The 19,628-nt window shown below is 36.8% G+C and overlaps 2 protein-coding genes across 5 annotated transcripts in view; one reads left to right on the plus strand and one right to left on the minus strand.

The window, feature by feature from the left end:
• IMMP2L (inner mitochondrial membrane peptidase subunit 2) overlaps window positions 1–19,628 on the plus strand; it is a 706,765-nt gene that overhangs the window by 332,967 nt on the left and 354,170 nt on the right. The gene's annotated exons all lie outside the window — the stretch shown is intronic.
• LRRN3 (leucine rich repeat neuronal 3) overlaps window positions 9,573–19,628 on the minus strand; it is a 34,667-nt gene continuing 24,611 nt past the window's right edge. For both annotated transcript variants that reach the window (XM_033088449.1, XM_033088450.1), the window contains one exon: window positions 9,573–12,595. In XM_033088449.1, the coding sequence (XP_032944340.1) occupies window positions 10,095–12,221 (2,127 nt within the window). In that variant the 5' untranslated portion in view covers window positions 12,222–12,595 and the 3' untranslated portion in view covers window positions 9,573–10,094. The remainder of the gene's footprint in view (window positions 12,596–19,628) is intronic.

Consider the following 19,628-nt stretch of genomic DNA (forward strand, 5'->3'; position numbering starts at 1 on the left):
CAGGTTTTTGTAAGAATGTATATGGGGGACATGGAGAATGAGAGACTATTGTGCATTTTCTTGACTTTGTATAATATGTTATTTTTGTAATAAAATATATTGCAATCAAATAAATAATTATATTTTAAAACAATATGTTCTGAGAGAATAATGTGCCATCATAATTCTTAACTTAGGATTTCAAGTCAGGGAGAACTTTAGGAGAGGTTTGATAGAAGAAATTCCTTTCTGAAGCCAGATTATTTGAAGATCGCAGGGTTGGCTTTTCCTAGTACAGAAAAAATCTTTACTGAGAAGCCCATTGCCTCTCTGAAAGGCAGTCACAGATGTTTGACAGCGCTCACTTTGGAGGAGTGGAAATAATCACTGGGTTTGCAATAATTCATCCAGGTATGCTAGCATAGTTTTCTGCCGTCACAGCGTAGATATGGATAATATACTCAAATGCCAGACATGATGTATCTGAAAATGTCTTATATCTTAAAAAGTACTTTACAGATATATAATCCCATAGAGTTTTATAACATCCTCATGAGTTTAAGATTTTAACTCTAGTTCCAAAATCTAGGGCTACTGATGTCACAGTCTTTCTAGTATTTTATATATTCCGGCTTCAGTGAAGCTAAAACTTGACTTGGTTTTTCAAGGATGAGATGACAGTTTGTGCTGAGCCACACAGGGCTTCTTACCTGGGGTTCTGAGTATTCACACTGAAAATCAGGTGGCCTGAGTACTGCAGCCTACTGCTGAGGCAGAGTTACTCTTATTAATAAAATATGTTGTTATACTTAGTAATCATTTTAGTCTAAAGGCCATTCTCTGTTGTTTATAGAGGGTGACAAAAAATGTATACACATTTTAAGAAAGGAAAAAACTGTATTGAAATTGCAATACTCAATATATACCGATAACAAAAGATGTGTACAAGTCGTGTATACATTTTTTTGGCACCCCCAGAATACCAGCGAGAAATGAAACAGATACACCTGCCATGGTGAGTTGGAGTCCTCTCCATAAATTAGGAGCTGGCAGCAGGGTACAGTAGAAGCCTTTCTGGGCAGACTCAGACACCAGCATTTTTAATATCCTGGGAAGATGGATGTGGCTTTACGCAATTTATTTTCTGTTTGGAATTTCCCCTTTGGTTTCAGGTGAAAATCTCCAACAGTTTTCAAACACAAGATGTTGAAGAATTGAAAAATGGCTAATTTAATAGTCTTAGAAACACAGTTCCCAAAACACTTTTGAGAAAATTCAAAAAAATTAAAAATTTAAAAATATCTCCAAATTTTTATGCTAATGCTATTATTTTTATTGTTATATCTGTTATGTTTACTATGTGTATTAATGTTTACCTCTTCTATTAATTTCAAAGTACATCTCCATAACTGAACTTTATATTATTGTGACATTAAGGCACTTACTCTGAAACCTATATTAAACTTATGTTAGACAATCTTAATAAATCTTGTTCTTAAGAGAGCATGGTGGTGAGAAACTATAGAAAAATCTAGAATGAGTTCTGATTCATGTGGCTCAGTACTTCTACAAATACTCTTTCCTGTTTTAAGTTATTTTGAGTTCAAAGTCTCAACTAGAAAAACATAATAGAGGGTGATTTCTTTTTCTATTTGAGGATAGTGATATCTATAAGATCCAGTAAGAACTGTGTTTGATATTGTAGAAAACATATTTCAAAGAAATGAGACACAACTTTTTTCTGTTTTTTTTTTAATATCTCTTTCTATAATTATATACTTATTAAAGTCTATATGACATAAATGTGAAATTTCTGGAAGAGAAATACAATTGACGGTGGGAATAAAACTAGACATGTCTTAAATTCAAAAACATAGACCCTAATTTTACATTACATTTGGTTTTTATATACAAAACTGCCCAGAATACCTAGGGCATCTTTCTTTTCTTTCCTTCCTTCCTTCCTTTCCTCCCTCTCTCCCTCCCTCCCTCCCTCCCTCCCTCTTTCCTTCCTTCCTTCCTTCCTTCCTTCCTTCCTTCCTTCCTTCCTTCCTTCCTTCCTTCCTTCCTTCCTTCCTTCTTTCCTTCTTTCTTTCTTTCTCTGTCTCTCTTTTTTTCTTCTCCCTTTGAGGAGACAGTGGAGAGCTGGAGTAACATTTGGACCGTCTGTTCATTTCGTGGGAGATGTATTTTCAGATGTAAATATCTGAAATCAGGCTGTCTTGCAAATAATGCAGTCTGCTAGGCTTGAACATGAGGGTGTGTCTGAGTCTGTTTGTGAGGGTCTTTGTGTGTGCATGGAGGGTATGTCATTTCAGATTAGGGAGGCCTGAGGGAGTAGGATAGAATGTGACTATGTCTATTTCCTTTTCTCCTTTATTCCCAGCTTCTCATATTATGGCTATGGAGGGCTGGGGACTGGATGGGAGATTAGAACTTGACGACAGAGGGAGACAGGATTGAAATATGGGAAACTGATATTTGTAGCCTTATAGATCAGTCTTGGTGGTTTAAATTTGGCCTAGTCATTTTCCCTGGGATATTAGTTTCCAGCATGGCTGGAAACAAATAGAATCTGATTTTTTCTTCTTTTTTTTTTTTTTAACCTGTCTCTTCATTTTTCTTTCTGAAGCCAGCCTGGCTTTTTCCCTCTTTAGACCTTTGTCCCATTTACTCAGCACTCTGATGCTATTCAAATTCCTCAGTTTATTGTCATCTTCAAACTGTCTCTAGCCTGCCCCCAGCATTTCTCTGTTCTCTAATTGGGAGATTGTATAAAGATATTTTTAGTTGTTATTCCCCTTTCTGGGCCCCTTTACAATAAACTGTACCTCCCAAATATATGTACTCTATCCCCATGCTTATCATATTTTTATTAACGTATGTTGCAGTTGCCAGATTAATTTGTTGGTATCTACCTGTACACTCTAGGCTTTATGATGTCAGGGAATTTGTATTTTATTGTCAGTGTTGACTCCCTAGTAGCGTAGTATCATGTCTGGCACATAGTAGATCCTCAATAAATGAAGAGTACGTGAATAAAATTCATGTGAGAATGAAAACATGGGCCATTCCTTCTCTGTGCATAAACTTTGCCACTATTATTTTCCAAATCTCATTCCTTGGATGGAATTTTACCATACTGACAATTCATTAAAAACAAACAAACAAACAAACAAAACCTCAAGGGGGTGGCATCTCATTTGGAATGGGAACGTGGATTAGCATAGTGACTTTCAAACATTTGCAAGCAAAAATTAGTACTCATTGAATACTGAGGAACTTCCTGACACATGAAATTGCTTTTGCCTGCCAGTTTAATTCCATAGAAGTTCATTAACCTATTGAAATATCTGTTTGTTTGTTTTAATGGACCCCCTTGTTTCTTCTGTTGGGAAGTATAGCTGATCAGCTTCCTAGATGGGTATCTGTAAGTTTTAATGCCATGGATAGGTTTGAAGGTGTCAAGTTCTTATGTAATAATTTTTGCTGCCCCATTTATTAACAGACAATCCATGTCATCTAAGTTATATTAAATAATTTTGTTCTAAAACACTTTCATGTATAGAATTCCTCAGAGCCAATTGTTCAATTCCAATTCATACATTAGAACTACTCAGAACCCAAGGTTTGTAATAGACGACGAGTCATCCACAAAGCTAAACTCTATTACAGAGATGGGGGAGGGGAAGTGGCGGGGAGAGGAGAGAGAGAGAGAGAGAGAGAGAGAGAGAATGGGGTGAGGACACAACATCCCTCAGTATGCCAGACACACAGTAACGTGGTAGATGTTTGTTTTCCCTTAACTTTAGATGTGGAGTGGATTTCTTAAGACTGTAACAAATGGTTAGTCTGACACACATTCAGCATTTAGTAAATATTTCCTTCCTTCCTAGTTTTTATCTTGCTACTCAAGCATATATGAATGTAAATTTACTCAAATATAATAATATGTTAATAACATACTTATTAACTGTATGCATTTTAGGTGCAGGGAAATATCTCGAGCATCGTACTGTCACTTCAGGACTGAGCCTGGCCTGAAACACAGAATTCATTAGCTCGCTAACCAGACTACCCTTATCCTCACACAGTTGTTTCTGATGTAGCTCCTTTCTTCTATGCGCTCTATTAATTCCTATGTATTTGCATAGAGAAAGATTTTGTTAGTAGAAAGAAAGGAATGTTTTCTTCTATTTGCATATCTTTTCTGTATCATATCTACGGTTTGAAGGATTTTTATTTTTATACTCATGGGTTTGCATTGTGTAGTAAGAATCATATAATTATATAAGTTTATATATTTTGTACGTAAATGTGTTGCGAAACTGATAAAATAAATGATTTAATATGGGAATATACATTATAATGTTTTATTGATGAACTTTCTAGGAAACAGGGATGGGAATCCCAGAAACCTTAGTTATTTTCGAGACGTTGTTTCTTGTTCTTTATTGAATATGTGACTCCTCTCTGAAACCAGTATTAAAGGGACGTTTACCAGAAGTATCTGACTTTAATCCGAGTTCTGATAATGAGATTCAATTTTAGGTGGTATTCTTTTGAAGAACTCTTCTTTCATAGTATTCATTTTGAAGAATTCTTTTGGTGTGCTTGACCGTATTGTTTTAATAATGGCATCTCTAATGTTTCAAGAACTATTTGTGTCTTCACCAGCTTTGAATCTGGTACGACAATCGACAGGGAGGTTATTTTATTACACTGTGATTCTCTCCGTGCTGGGATTAAGAGGGTCGATTTATTTTTCAACCCTACTCCATTATTTGTTGCAGCGGCTGGTAAACATTATAAATAGATATCGCAATTGGATTTTGAATCAATAACTTCAGACACCGCACCATATGTTTTAATGAGAAGCTGCGCTTTCCTTACAATGGTCACATAATGCTGTTAGTTTCTTGATGATATATTAGGGTTAGAAAAGGTAAATATAAACACAAAGTACTGTGAGGTCTTCCAATGCCGTTATAGTTTATTCTTATGAAAGTCTTGCCAAGGTCAACCACAATTCTTTGTTGCCATGTTTTGTTACTCTGGGCCACTCTACAATAATTTTGAAATCATGTATGATATTTGCTCTGAATTTAATACGTATTTGAATACCTCAGTTTGCTTTTAAGAGAAAGTTGTATTGATGTATCTGCGATCAACCTAACCTCTTATTGACTATATGGCTTATTTCAAAGATATGCTAAGAGCTCTCTGATGTGTAAGCATAGTGGACTAGAATACGTAAATTCCAATCTCTGTGGGCTTGTCTATTTTCAGTAGGAATAGAAAAGATTTGTGTTGTACTTCATATGCTGTCTTCTCATCTGAGAATATTGGGTGTTCACTAGTCAATTCAAAAGTACGTTTGTTATCTCATTAATGAAATATTTAGGCCAGATTCTGGAAATAATCTACATTTCACTAGAATATCCTTCCTTAACATTTACCTTTGGTATCTTTTTCTAAGGATTGCATATGTGGATTATGACTATTAGAATTAATTCTGATTTTCTCATTTTATTCCTGTATACAAATAGTGCTTTTATTTTTACCTTGCTTCAGAGGTATAATAGTTGGTGGTCACCCTTAACAATAGATAAATTCTTCACTTTTCCAATTAATACATGAAAGCAGCCACAATTGTGTTGACACTAGAGTCAGTTTCTTTGTTTTTCCAGAACTCTGTGACACTGATTGTAGCATTTCATTCTAGGTGTGGCTTTTTCTTTCCAGTACAATACTGCCATGCTTCCAAACATCGACCTAGTAAGCAATGCATTAGCCACGGCCAACTTGTATAACAGAACTGGGGGCTGTAGAACTAAGGGTGAAAATATTATCATCTGCTGCACAAGATCACTGTAGTCTTTCTGTTTAGATTTAACCCCTAATGACCATTTGGGATGTTCAGTATAGTAAACAGATCTACAACAACCATTTTCTTCAAAAACACTTCTACTTAGGGCGGCCGGATGGCGCAGTTGGTTAGAGTGTGAGCTCTTAACAACAAGGTTGCTGGTTCAATTCCCTCATGGGATGGTGGGCTGTGTCCCCTGCAACTAAGATTAAAAACGGCAACTGGACTTGGAGGGGAGCTGCGCCCTCCACAACTAAATTGAAGGACAGTGACTTGAAGCTGATGGGCCCTGGAGAAACACACTGTTCCCCAATAAAAAAAAAAAAAAAAGCAAACAAAACACTTCTACTTATTTGTTATCATTTGTTTTGGAAGTTAAAGAAAAAAGAGAAAGAAAATGAAGAAGATTGGATTTAAAAAAATGTAGTCACAATATAATCACTAGTCATTATTCCCCATCTTCTAGAATGTCAACGTTGGATGAAGCCCAACCTGCCATTTCATGGGGACATATACAAGGAGAATATTTTTTCTGATATTTGTGATAAGTGTGTAGACATTTGATTGGAATTTTCCCTTTCTTTGGCAAATATTAATATATACTTTTAAACTATTAGTTGTCTTTTGTTTGCTTCATTAGTTACTGACCTATCACTTCTGATTTTTTGTGTAAAAGGCTAATCTACGGAATTTTAAGGTTTTCCTTCATAGTTGTTGTAAGATCTTATGGGAGTTGATAGTGTAAGTTGGTTCTCCTCATAAAATACATAAACGTTTTGTCAGTGCTAGATTATCTTCTTGAATTTAACTTCTTATGTTTCTTGGGTGATCAATCTCTCTGTGTTTAAACTAGGGGAAACATAGTTATCCATGTTTCTATGCCTAGAAATAGTCTATGGTAAGTAGACATGCTTCTTAATTTAGCAGTCTAACGGTGGTATTAGGCTAGTTTCTATATATGTAGTGTACAATAAGTAATACATTTCAATAATAAATTTGAATTAAATCCTACATCAGCATGTTGTGATAAGTAAAACACTTTAGACCAAGATTAAAATCTGTGATTTTCTGAGTATTACCATTCTTTGAAATTATGGATTGAAGCTGAGACTCTACTAAGTAATATTGTTAAGACGTATTTATGAAAGCAGTGTTACATACCCAGAATGTAATCCAGTAGAATATGAGCCCCTTACTGGTGAGGAATTTGTCCTGTTCACTTCTGTTTTTCCAGTGACTAATAGCCATACAGTAAATATTTACTGAATGTAAACAAAATGTATTTAAATGTATAGGCTAAGGAATTATAATATAAAGCTAATACTTACCAATCTAGTTTTACTTAACACTTTTTATCTAATTAGAATAAAAATTTAAGAACTGAAATCAGCATGAAAAGACTGATGTATGTGCCGTAAATATATTTCTTTTTTTTCCTATGCAAAATGATCTGCATGTGACTGGCAGCATATTATTGTTTGGCTTTGCTGACAATTATACATTTTACTTCATATTGTTTTTATGCATTTCAACTGGACATACTAATTTCAGAAAATTTGAATTTTATTTTGCAGTATAAATTTAAAAATATGTAATGTAAAAAAATGTATATTTTTGTGGGGAAAAAAATGTTTTTTCCATGCAAGATGAGGGGATCATTTGGCATTCACAGAGGTATAAACATTAGAGTTCTATTTGTTACAGGTAAAGTTTGTGGCGGCACCCATATGGTATCACCAAATTGTCAGTTAGATGCTTTGAGTACTTTAACCTATGCTTAGTTGACTTTCTGTAAGATTTAGAGGGTAACACAGGAAACATGAGTTGCCATTCTTGTTATTCAAATGAATGTCTTTTCTTATTTAGTGGCAATTCAGGTTATAATTTAATGAAGTAAGTATGATCGTTATTTTGCTTTGAGCATCTATATTTATTTGTCTGTAAAAAATACTTCATTTCAGCACTCACTATGTCAATTCAGAGTGCTATTTGCTACAATTTTTCTGAGGAAAATATAGCTTGAAATGGATTCTCAACTATATGATATGTTTGTTATAGTTCTTCATGCAGATAGGTTTAAAAGAAACATGAAAGATACCCAAGAAAGTTCTTGCTGACCTATACAATACCTGCATCCTAATAGGTCATATTTCAACTTCTATATTTTTGACAAATAGCTTGGCTCTAAAAAGCTCTGTCCGTGGTGCTGAAACCTCTCATGATATATGAGCGTGTCTTGCTGATAAATTCTAATGTCAGCCAGTGTATGATAGTGATTTATCAGGTTGTAAAACTTGTGTTTGGGAAACACATTGAATTAGCAAGTCTCATTTTTTGGTTGTGTTAAATTAACACAGTTTTTTCTTTCATCTTAAAGAGTGCATCACGATTACCTTCCACATTGTCAGAAACATCTAAGATTTAATTAGCAACTGGCACTGCTCTCACAAAAGCAAATGTCGAGCATTGACAAATACCTGGATATGACTGCAGTGTTGGGAACGTCCACAGGCCAGTGACGTGCTGATACTTGCAGCAAGCCACTGTCAAAAAAGTGAAACACTTGCTTATGAACAAGCACAACCACAATTAACGCGGACACCTTGTAGCTTTGTAGAGGTGAGCGATTTGACTATAAAAAGTGTGGCTTTTTATTTTAGGTGATTTTTGTACTGTTTCAGGATATTTCCCTTATACACAAATGGGTTTTTGTTTGTAAATATGACTAACACCCTGAAAGATCTTGGCTGTTTTTGTCCAGGTAACATCCTTACATTTGCTATATAAGATTCTACATCGTTAGGAATGTTCTGGAAATTTCAATTCAATGATTCTCAACTTTTTAAAGCTGAGTTTTTTAGGTTCCTGAACTATAGTCATAGAGAACTGCACTTACATTTTTTTTCTTTTACTTTAAATTTGTCTGCGTTTTTCCTTTCATTAGCAAAACTGTCGTCTTAAATTTCTGTTGAACTCTGGAATTATCTGACTCTTGCCATTTTTATAGTGGGGTGCAGTAAATAAAAGGGGGAATTTCATAAAATTGAACCTATAAAATTCTTCTACTGTAAAGTAAAATTCTAAAATTTTTGTCTTGGAAAATCCTACTCTTCTAAAATTCTAAATTCCATTGTTATCCTGGGGAAAAGGACCATCCACTTTGATCATAACAGAACTCAAGTCAGCACCAACTAGGTTCGTGGCTATTCAGGTATATAAACCACCTTCTTGTGGAGTCATGTAGAAGATATTGTTTCATTGCTATGTTTGCAACACAGCAAGTTATGAGGTTATTTGTTTGTTATTGCAGGGGAGCTCATTAAGTATTTTAGAATCACAGGGAGATTTGAAAATTACACCTAGATCATAAGTCCTGCCGAGGTTTGGCAACATTTCCTGCAAAGCAAGCATCTTAAAATTGAGTTACTACTAATTATTAAAATAAGACTTTCGGTTCCTCAGACATTGGGTTTACATTATGTGAACCTAATAATTAAATCCAGTCCAAGAGCTTGTTGTTAAGAAAAGAAAATCTTTAAGTGAATACATGATTTCCTAGAGGATTTGTTTCTGTCACTAGTTGAAGGGTTAAATACAATGTCATGATTGCCCTTCAGTAAAAATGTCACAGAACCCAGTAAAGGTGTCTTCACATTCCAAATTTCATTATAGAAAAACACTTTTTAAAAATGTTGTCATTGAAATGATATCTGGTCAGATGACATTTCCCAGAAATTATTCTTTATTTAGAAACAAAAACAAGGCAAAAGCAATTGGTTTTAATCCAAAATGTATTTTTCCTTATAAAAGAGGCCCACATACTCACTGTGTCTACTCTACAGAATGTGTCCAATTGTTATACCACGTGTCAATTCAAGTTTATCTGGTCACTGCAAAAACTCGTGGCTAATATGTGTGATACAACACAGTAGGAGGTATTGCTCAGTTCAACTACTCTTATATACTTAAAAAAAATACAGAAATGTTTTCGTCCACTTTAACCGTAGTCCAGACATAAAATTTACATGAAAGTTCTAGAAAATGGAATTATTTTATTTGGTTGCCACAGTACCCTTTGAAGCCAGTTAATTAAAATGCCGAACTTGTACATATATCCATTGGTCGGGAGCAGCATTGGTGAAGCTTACACTTCTTTCTAGAAAGTAATATTTCTCCGCCTTTTTTTTTTCCCCAAGCACAACTACAGCCATGAGCTTTTCTTTGAAGTAGGTTTAGTTGTTTATTTTTAGGATGTGTTTGTTGGCACACCGATAACTGTCGCTTTCACTTCCAATGCGGAACTCTTTTCTCTGCCTGCGTCCCAGAGGTCAATCAGAGGAGGGTAGAGTTCACTGAATGCAAAGCTTGGTTTCTGTAAGTAATTCCTCACATATCTGTGTCCACCATTACCACTCATATGTTGAGGGAGACAGCCGAGAAGACATATCACACCAGTGATCCCCAGGAGGCCCCCAAGGCACGCCATCAATGTGGTGGTGTTACTCTTTTCATAGTCTTTTCCATCAGGGTCCAAACCTTTCGTGGTGACATTAACACATTGTTTTCTGGTCTTCTGATAGATGGTGGGGATATCAATACAAATGTTATACTCGGTTGACGGGTTCAGATGAGTAAGGTTATACACCTTGACATCCGACGGTATTCGAGCACTTTGGGCGGCGTGGGAATTTCCCGTTTTGACAAAGGCTGTCCACTTAACACTGGATTTGAGAATCTTAGAACTTGCTTTCCAAGACACTAGAACGGAATTGGCCTGGACATCTTTTATTTTAATATTCAAGGATCCATTGTTATCCTGGAGAAAAGAACCATCCACTTTGACCATGACAGACTTCAAGTCAGCCCCAACCAGGTTAGTTGCTATACAAGTATATAAACCCCCTTCGGTTGGGGTGATGCCACGTATGTCTAGCGTGCCTTCAGAGTGGACATAGAACTTGTCTGTCAGAGTGTTAGGCAAGAGTTTTTGTCCAGAAGGTGTTACCCAGTAGATTTCGGGCTGTGGCTCTGCAGTAGCTCTGCAGTGCAAGGAAACATAGCTCCCGGCTTCCAAATCCACGTCAGAAGGCAAGCTCTCAGGAGCTATCAGAGGGAGGCAGATTTCCATCATGTCCCTGAAATGCACCTGCCGCACATTTTGGCCTTGGAATTCAGGGGGGTCCACACAAAAGAGCGACTCTGGCTCCATAAACCGAATGTTGGTCTGGTTCATGTTCATCCAGCGGATGACGCAGTCACACCGGATGGGGTTGCTGTGGATGCTGACCTCCCTGAGGCTGGGCAGGGCCGCGACCGTGCCCCGGTACAGGGCGCTGAGGGCGTTGCTGTGCAGCATGAGCGACTCCAGCTTGGGGAGCCTGAAAAACGCACTGGGGTGGATGTAAGACAACCGGGGGTTGTTAGTCGCTTCTATTTTTCTTAAATCTGGCAAGTTATCCACGGCAAGACTGTCGATGGAGATCAGCTCAGGCATGTTATTTATCCCCAACTCTTTCAAGTGTAGCATGTTGCTAAAGTCACCCCGCCGGATTCTATGGATGGGGTTTTTATTGAGATCCAAAAATTTGAGGTTTACAACTTTTTGAAGAGCAGTGTGGGGCACTTTCATAAGCCGGTTGTCATAAAAGGAGATGCTTTCTAAGTTGTCCAGTCCAACCAAAGCATTATCTGGTATTTCCGTGAGGTTTATACCAGCTATAACCAGGCTTCGAAGATTGATAAGCGGCTTAAAGTTCATGTCTTTGATTCTGATGATTGGATTTTCCCCAATCATCAGAATCTCCAGATTGGGAAGAGCATCAAACCACTTACTGTTGATCATCTGCAATCTATTTGAGTTGAGATGAAGGCGAAGAAGATTCTGTAGGCCAATAAAGGCTCCTGGTGAAATGGCAGAAAGCAAGTTGTGATTAATGTAGAGTTCTTGTAAGTTGCTCAGTCCAGACAGACATTTTTCAGGCAGCTCAGTGAGTCTGTTTTCCTCCAGGTACACAGAAAGGAGCTGAGGCATCTTTTTTACATTAATATTGGTGACTGAAGATAAATTGTTTTGTGATAAGTCCAGGCCCGTAAGGTTCACTGGTAAGTCTATGGAGTGTTCAATTTTTGCAATATTGTTCGTCTGTAGGAGCAGAATCTGTGTGTCAGCAGGCAGTCTGGCTGGGAAATGCGAGAGACCTAAATCATTACAGTCCACTGTAGATGCTTCCATGTAAATGGACCGCGGTGTAAACCAAGGCCTGATTTCACACGTACATAATTGTGGGCAATCTGCTTTTTTATCTACAGCTTGTACGAGTGCAGTGATCACGAGGCCAAGTAGCACATGAATCCGGAGTGGCATGTCCTTCATCTTAGCTTTCTTCTTCAGAAACTGAATGGGCCCTTCAGGGTTCCACAGTCCCCGTGAGTGAGTTCAGTAAGAGCTGACTGACAAGGAAAATGGTTGCATTTGTCAAATGACGAATGCCATGGATCCGCAAAGTTTTTCTTCATGGAAATAAGTGCCAGTGCCCCAATTGCATTGTCCAGAAACGTCATGCATGTTGGAAAAAAGCCGGTCACTGTCTCCTTCACAGAATACTGATACACATTCTGAAGACGGAGTATGTATAGATGGTAACCGGAAATTGAGCAATTCATTTATTTCAGAGTGTAATATTCACCTCCCATGCTAGTTCAGTACTTGCAGGAATAGCAGCATGATGCTAACTATAATAAAATAAACTATAAAAAGAAGAAAGAGAAAAATAATTAGTCCAAAGGAAAAAAATACCATAATTAATATCCATTAACTAATTACGATGATCTCATATATAATATTCTTAATGTTTACAGTCAGTTCAATATGATTTGTGACTTCAGGCTTGTCAAGACTGTCTTTGATAGTTATTGGATGGGCTAAGAAATGGAAACATTAGAAGGCTAAAGTTACATTAAACATAATGAATATGCTTCTAGAATTTTCCTGTTATTTCAAATTTTTACTTTATACCTTGTAATTTTGTTTATTATATTTGTCATTCCCTTTGAAAATTAGTTATAGGGGGAAAAAGGAAAACATTTCAATGGTGATGGCTTTTTTCCCTCTTAGAGAAGCAAAATTAAAAGGTTATAAGTAAATAATACCATTTTGTTACCATCAAATGAGTTAGCCGGTAGTTTGCAGGTTCGCAGGAGACCACCACAAAATGAACTAGAAGTAGTGGATTTAGCGTTTTCGTTCATACTTCTCTCCGTAGTCTCCTTTGTATAAAGTGACTTGAATTTTGCCGCATTTGGAAGGGATTAATTCTAACTTGCCACAGACGTACCTGTATGTTGTCATTCTTAACTGAAATTCAGATTAATGCTTGCCTGTTTTATTTTTCCCTGAAAATAACTTACATTCTATTAGTCACTGGCAGTGAAAAAGTAAATTTACTATAGCAGTAAAACAGGCACTTAGATATTCCTTCTTTTAAATGAATACTGATGTTTTTATCACATAAAAATAAGCAATCCAAAACCAAGTTGCAATTTTAATATGTGCTGCCTTTGACGATACCTGACTACGTTTAAGTAATATGCTCTGTCAGCTGGACTGCTGGCGAGGTCTGCCTGTAAGGGTGGGGGGCGGCTGGCCCCAGCTGGACTATTCATCTGGGGCTTTGTGCCCCAGTGCTAATGGTCTGCAGAAGAATCAGACTGTCAGTCCTGCTCTTTCTTTCATCTCTGCCCAGCAGTGATGTCCTGATGGCATTGTGACTGACTAAAATCAGATGGGTGTGTCAGTGACAGACAGAAATATATCTGGACATGTGGTGTCTATGAAGAGATAGAAACTTATTTTAGTAAAAAAGAAATTCCTTGTTTTTCAAAACTGTAACACATTTACAATTCAAAGTCACACCTAATTTTCCTCTTATCCTTTATTATACAAGATGCAATTTTACCTAAAAACCAGGCCATGAAGCTCAGATGATGAATAAGTTATCTTGAGTTAAAAGTGTCTCTGCTTTGCTTTTTTCATTACTTCAACTGTTTGCTTATCATTTTTTTTAACTGGACTTTTCAGCTATTACTCCTAATCTGTTTTAAGTAGACTCTAAGTCCCCTGAGGAAAGAAATCTAATACAGCTCCTTCGTCGCTGAAGATGCCTGATAACACTTAGTCCACAGAGACCCCACTATCTGAGGTCCCTCTTCTCTTTCTCTCTGTTTCTCTTCATCTTCTGCCATCCTATTGCTTGCAACCTTCTCTCTGCTGGTAAGAGCTCTGGGTCCCTAGTCCTCTTGTCTCTGCCTGGAATGCCAGTTTCTTTAAGTTAACTTGCTATTTTTTCAAACCTTGGTTCAAGCATCACCTCCCTGGGAAGCCTTCTGTACACACACGCCACCCCAACCCCACCCCGGGTGTAGTTAGTGCAGTCCATGGTGGTCCCATGGCTCCAGCACACACCTCTGCCAAAATATTTACCTGGTTTCCTCCCTCACCAGGCACTCACCTCCCTGAGAGCCTGATACCTGCCTGACTTTGCGTGCCTGGCTTCTGGGCAAGGTAATTACAATATAGTAGCTGCTCAAGACTGTTTTGAAGGAAGCAATAAATGGATTATGTTAATTAAAAAATGTATTTGTTCATCTTCCTACATATAATTTGGGCAATTCAATCTGTTTAATTTCCTAATTTCAAGATGTAGCTGTTTTAACTTGCATAAATCTACTACTTACACCGAAGGTGTGTTACCTAATTTACTAATATCTAAAGATTAAATTTGAGTCTAATATAAAGGAACATTAGACTTAAAAAAAGTTGATCTAATATTATATCTGTAGTTTATTCCTTAATTTGTTCAGTCAACATTTAATGAGCACCTTCTATGTCCCAGTTATTGGGTGAATAGCTGGAGGACAAAACATACATTAGACACGGTCTCTTCCCTTTTCAGTAAGTTTTCAGTCTGGAGGGGGGACACAGATGGTTCCAGTTCTGTGTCAGAACTGACATGGGTGCACGCACATAGGAGTGACACCTGAATAAAACTAAACCAGAAGTGTATTGCCTCTTTAGCCCCAACAAGAAGAAAAAACATTGATACAAAGCACAGATCACATTTCTGCATGTTCCCATACGTTCCTCCGTTGAGAACTGAGCAATCCTAACTCGTGCAGGAATCAGTTAGATCCACTTTGTCCAGCAGCTCATAGAGTTGCTTCCAGCCTCCTCTACATTGAGTAGAGGGTTAGAAATGTTCATGGTGAGACTTTCTTTTGGGGTGGGGGTGGGGGTGGTGGTTAACCTAATAACACCACTTTGTATTCTGAAATTATTCGTGTGTTTTCTTAAATTTATATCTACATCTAATTAGAAACTGTTTTCTGACCTCACTTCATCATTGATATAGCCACATGCCAGAAACTACCACATTTGAACTATATTTATTCTGGAAGCTTTTGAAAATAGCGTTCTCATAGCGGTGAACAAATTTAAATTGTATTCCTGCAGGTCTGTAGGAAGAAATTGTCAGTATGGGGAGCACAAGAGAGGATATGGAAATTGTGCCTTTCTTTATTGTAATATTGATTTTTTTCTCGTGTCTTTGGAACTGATTACGATGCTTCCACTAATGCACGATTTGGCATGGAGTGTTTGAGGATAGGAAGGCAGTCATAGTATCTTACATCTTAGCGCTTTATGGGCTTCAAAGCCCTTTCTTGTTCACTGTTTATTTTATGTTATTAATGATTTAGTGAGAGGGGGTGGGAAGGTACTTTAGTCCCCGTTTTTGAGATAAGGGTCTTGAGACCCATCTGCCTGAAGTCACACAGCTGATAAATGATGGGGTGGGATTCGAACCCACATTTTGTCTTTAGGACTGCAGCTCTTTCTAGAACCCACATTGCATGCGTATGTAGAGAAGAGACGACATACTTTTAACAAAAATGGGGTGGTGTAGTGATTTCACTTCTGAGCGGTGCTGCCATTTCCTTGTTCTTCAGCTTTTCAAGTTTAGAAAATAAATGTAATCAGTTTACTAGCAGTGACTAGCCTGTGCTTCACACTAAGCAAACCCAGAAGGGACAAAACCAAAATGCCAACACACTGCAGTGAGAGATGTGAGTGGCAAGACCTGAATCTGCTGGTCAGTGCTTTTGCTCCGTTTAAAGCAATGTCCTCGGAAGTAGACATTGGAAATGTACAGTTGGCTTATGAATTTAGAATCTGAGGCAGGGAGGTCGGGTTAGAGTTCTTAACGCTCATAGTCATCAGAAATGATAGCCTGAGATACCTGCTGAAGTGAAGAGCAAACTGTCACAGGAACTGGGCCTCTTGAGTCCCATGGTCCTCGGCATGACCTGAGTCCCCAGGCCCCTGTGATGGGACGTTTTCCCTGAAGTCTTTCCTGGTCACCCCTCGTCAGTGTCCTAATCATTTAGTTGCATTGCTTTTTCCCCCTTACTGGACATGAAATTAGTAGACGTTCCATTATTAGATTATTACTAGACATTAGGTTATTACCTTACTACCAAGACATGTGCTTATTAGATTGTTGTTCCCTAACGAGATTATGAGATTTTTATAATTAGGGACTGTGTTCAACTCACTTTTGATTTGATTATATTTGTACATTGCTTGGTTGATTAGTTGCTGGCCCAGTACCTCCAGTGTACAGGTCATTAAACAAATGTTTGCTAAATGATGACTCACAAATGTGTCTTTTTATAACTTGTGTTTGATGACAGAGTATGGAATAGTGATTAAAATGACTTTTCTTTTCCTTCTTAAATAACGGACAATAAAGAACAATCAGAAACAAGAAAAAAATATATGCCCCAGATTTTTACAGAATTTTTTTTCTTACTGTCTGATGGTTAAAAATAGAAATATTATCGTTGTACTCAACTTTGTCCACTGGCAAAACAGAAAATGGTTCACTTTCTAGGCAGCAAGTTAAAAACATAGCTGTTCTTTAGATCTACATTTTAGCTGTACCACTGCAAAATGGTTTTTGCTGTTGTCCATTTTGGGATTTGGACTAAATAATTATAATGATGGTATTGATTTTAGAAGGACAGATTTTCATTTGTTTTTTATATACATCTGTATAAAATTTTTTCAAATATAAAAATAATTATAGTGTTAAAAAATAAGTTGACCAGCTTAATCTCACTTTATTTTATTTATTTTTTGGGGGGGAAGAGGGTAAAGGGGGTCAAATATATGGCTAATCGTATTTTAACTTTTTGAGAATTTTAATGCCCTAAACTCTGTCACTCTTATTCTCTCTGCCCCGCCCCCAACTTTCGCTCTCCCATTTTCCTTTTAAAATACTTTCAAAAAAAAGAACTCTTCAAAAAAACCCAAAAACAAGCTCTTAGAAAACCTGAATTGCATAATCATTGATACACTTATATAATTTCCCATACTCCATCCATTTGCTGGGAGTTTTTTTCTTTTTAAAATAAGAGTAGGAAAATTAAGGTCTTAGGAGTGTTCCTTGGGACGGTGGTCTGGAGCCTAGCATAGGGATTGGAACATACTAAGCCTTCAATAAACATTATATTTTGGATGTGTGGGTGGGTAGATGGATGGGTGGATGGATGGATATAAAGTAGATAACATGTAGGTAAAACATGTTGCTTTTCTTCCTTAAAATGTGATAACTAAGCCATACACAAGTAAATGTTACTAACAGTAGATACAATTTCATTAAACGATTCCCTCGGTAGGGTGAATATTCATGCATGTGGTCATAGACTTAGGCACTGAGAACCGACTCATAATTAACTACTGTTCTTTTTAGTTGTTGTTTCATGTACAACTATTTTAGAAGGTATTTTTATACCTTCTTTTAGTTTTAAAGGCAACAGAATCTTTCCGATATTAAAGCAAAATAAATTATAATTGAATATTATTAAAGTTCAGAAGGTGATGTTAATGAAATATCACCAGAAATGAAAACTGACATCCCAATGAAATGTATTATATATAGGCTCTTTTTAAATGATTTGATTGAATGACTCATACAAGTTCAAAGTCAGTGGATATTAGACTTATCACTATCTGCTCTTTCATTCTTCCATCCAATCTTTCAATAAGTATTTGCCGAGAGCCTATGTATCAGTCACTGTGCTTTCATTTCTAATCTCTTTATTTCACAAGATTGAAAGACTAAAATTATTTTTCATCAACAGTATAATTTGGCAGTTAAGGCTTTTTTCAAAATGGGTTGATTCAGAAACCTTTTTTTTTTTCCATTTTTAAGTTTATAAAGTATGTTAAGATGTGGAAGTTTCCTAATACAAATGTCCATTTGTGCTTTCTGAATTGTTTTCACAGTATCTTTAATTTTTCTAATTGGCTCTCCCATGTAGATTTTGCCTGAAGGAGAGTCAAGGACCTAAAACATTTTATGTTTTAATTTATATGTATAATATATGTATAATTATACTCTGGCCAGAAGCATGAAACTTGCAGTTTAGGCCATTAAAGGAAAGTGATTTTGAGAATTCTCATATCTTATGATATTTTTAAAACCTGTGAACACTCGTTGTAACTTGAGATTTCTTGACTCTAAAAACAAATTGTTTCTGGATATAATTATATGTGGAAACTTAGGGCAAAAGCTACTTTTTTCTTTGGTAAAGAGCTCTTCATTTTTTAGCTTCCATGGTTTTTCATCATTTATGAAATGTGGAGTTGAATACCTACTTTTTGGCAGGCACGGTTGTAGACACTGGAAAGTCAGCAGCAAATGAGATGAAATGTCTACTTGCCAAGTTCTCAGGTAATGAAGGAGTGATTAGCAGAGTGTGACGCCCAGTAACACACCAGTATGAGGCCAGGAGGGAACGCGTAGTTCCGTCCATCTGAGGCAACCTGAATGCCCTGCACTCTTTTATGAGGCTTATACGAAATCAACTGCAGTCTATGGGGAAACACGTGCGTAAGAAGATTTAAAACTCTGCCATCTCTCGGATGAATTTGTCAATGCTAAAGCTTAAGAACAAAGTGCGGCTTCTTCCCTGTGCCCCACGATGTGTTTTAAAAAGACCACAGAGTCTGAAGAAGAGAAACATTTGATACTTAAGTTCAAAAATTGGTGGCGATAGGAAGTTGCCATGACCACACTGAAGCCGTGTTTCCTTTGCTTCTGTAGCTAATTGCTAGCTAAGTGCATTTGTATGAAGAACTTCAATCACATTCCCCCATGATCTGACTTTATATTCTTTTATTGTAAAATTCGATCTTTCTTCAATTCTAATCGAAGGTTCCACATCCCCAAGGCACTGTTGAGTTATACTAAATGCCTTCCTCTAAGCAGCTATTCTTTTTTCCTTGGGAAATATTTATTTTCCAGTTTTTCAAAACAAATTAACTGTTTGAATTTGTATGTCAACTGTTAGGAAGTGAATCAGGGTGACTACGTAGAATAATGAATGTTGTCTGAAAATATTCATCTGTTAATAAAGAATTGGTAAAGGGGGAGAAATTTTGCTTTTCGGTATGAAACGTGGGTTAGGTTTACCAGATGGTTTTGTAGTTGTGGGCAGGACAACTCCCATTCTTGTGACTCAGGTTAATGAACATTGAACTTCAGAAATTGGTTATATGATTGTTAAGGTTCCTTTCCATTCTACACTTATACGATAGTACCCTGTGAACATGAAAGGTTTGTAAAAAGGTGTCTAAAAAATGGCTATGGGTAAACTGTCTTCTCTGATTGTAACCTTTGTATTTAATTGATCATAAGTGTATATTCAGTACTCTAGTCCT

This window comes from Rhinolophus ferrumequinum, chromosome 20 (genome assembly GCF_004115265.2).
Source record: "Rhinolophus ferrumequinum isolate MPI-CBG mRhiFer1 chromosome 20, mRhiFer1_v1.p, whole genome shotgun sequence".
NCBI lineage: Eukaryota > Metazoa > Chordata > Mammalia > Chiroptera > Rhinolophidae > Rhinolophus > Rhinolophus ferrumequinum.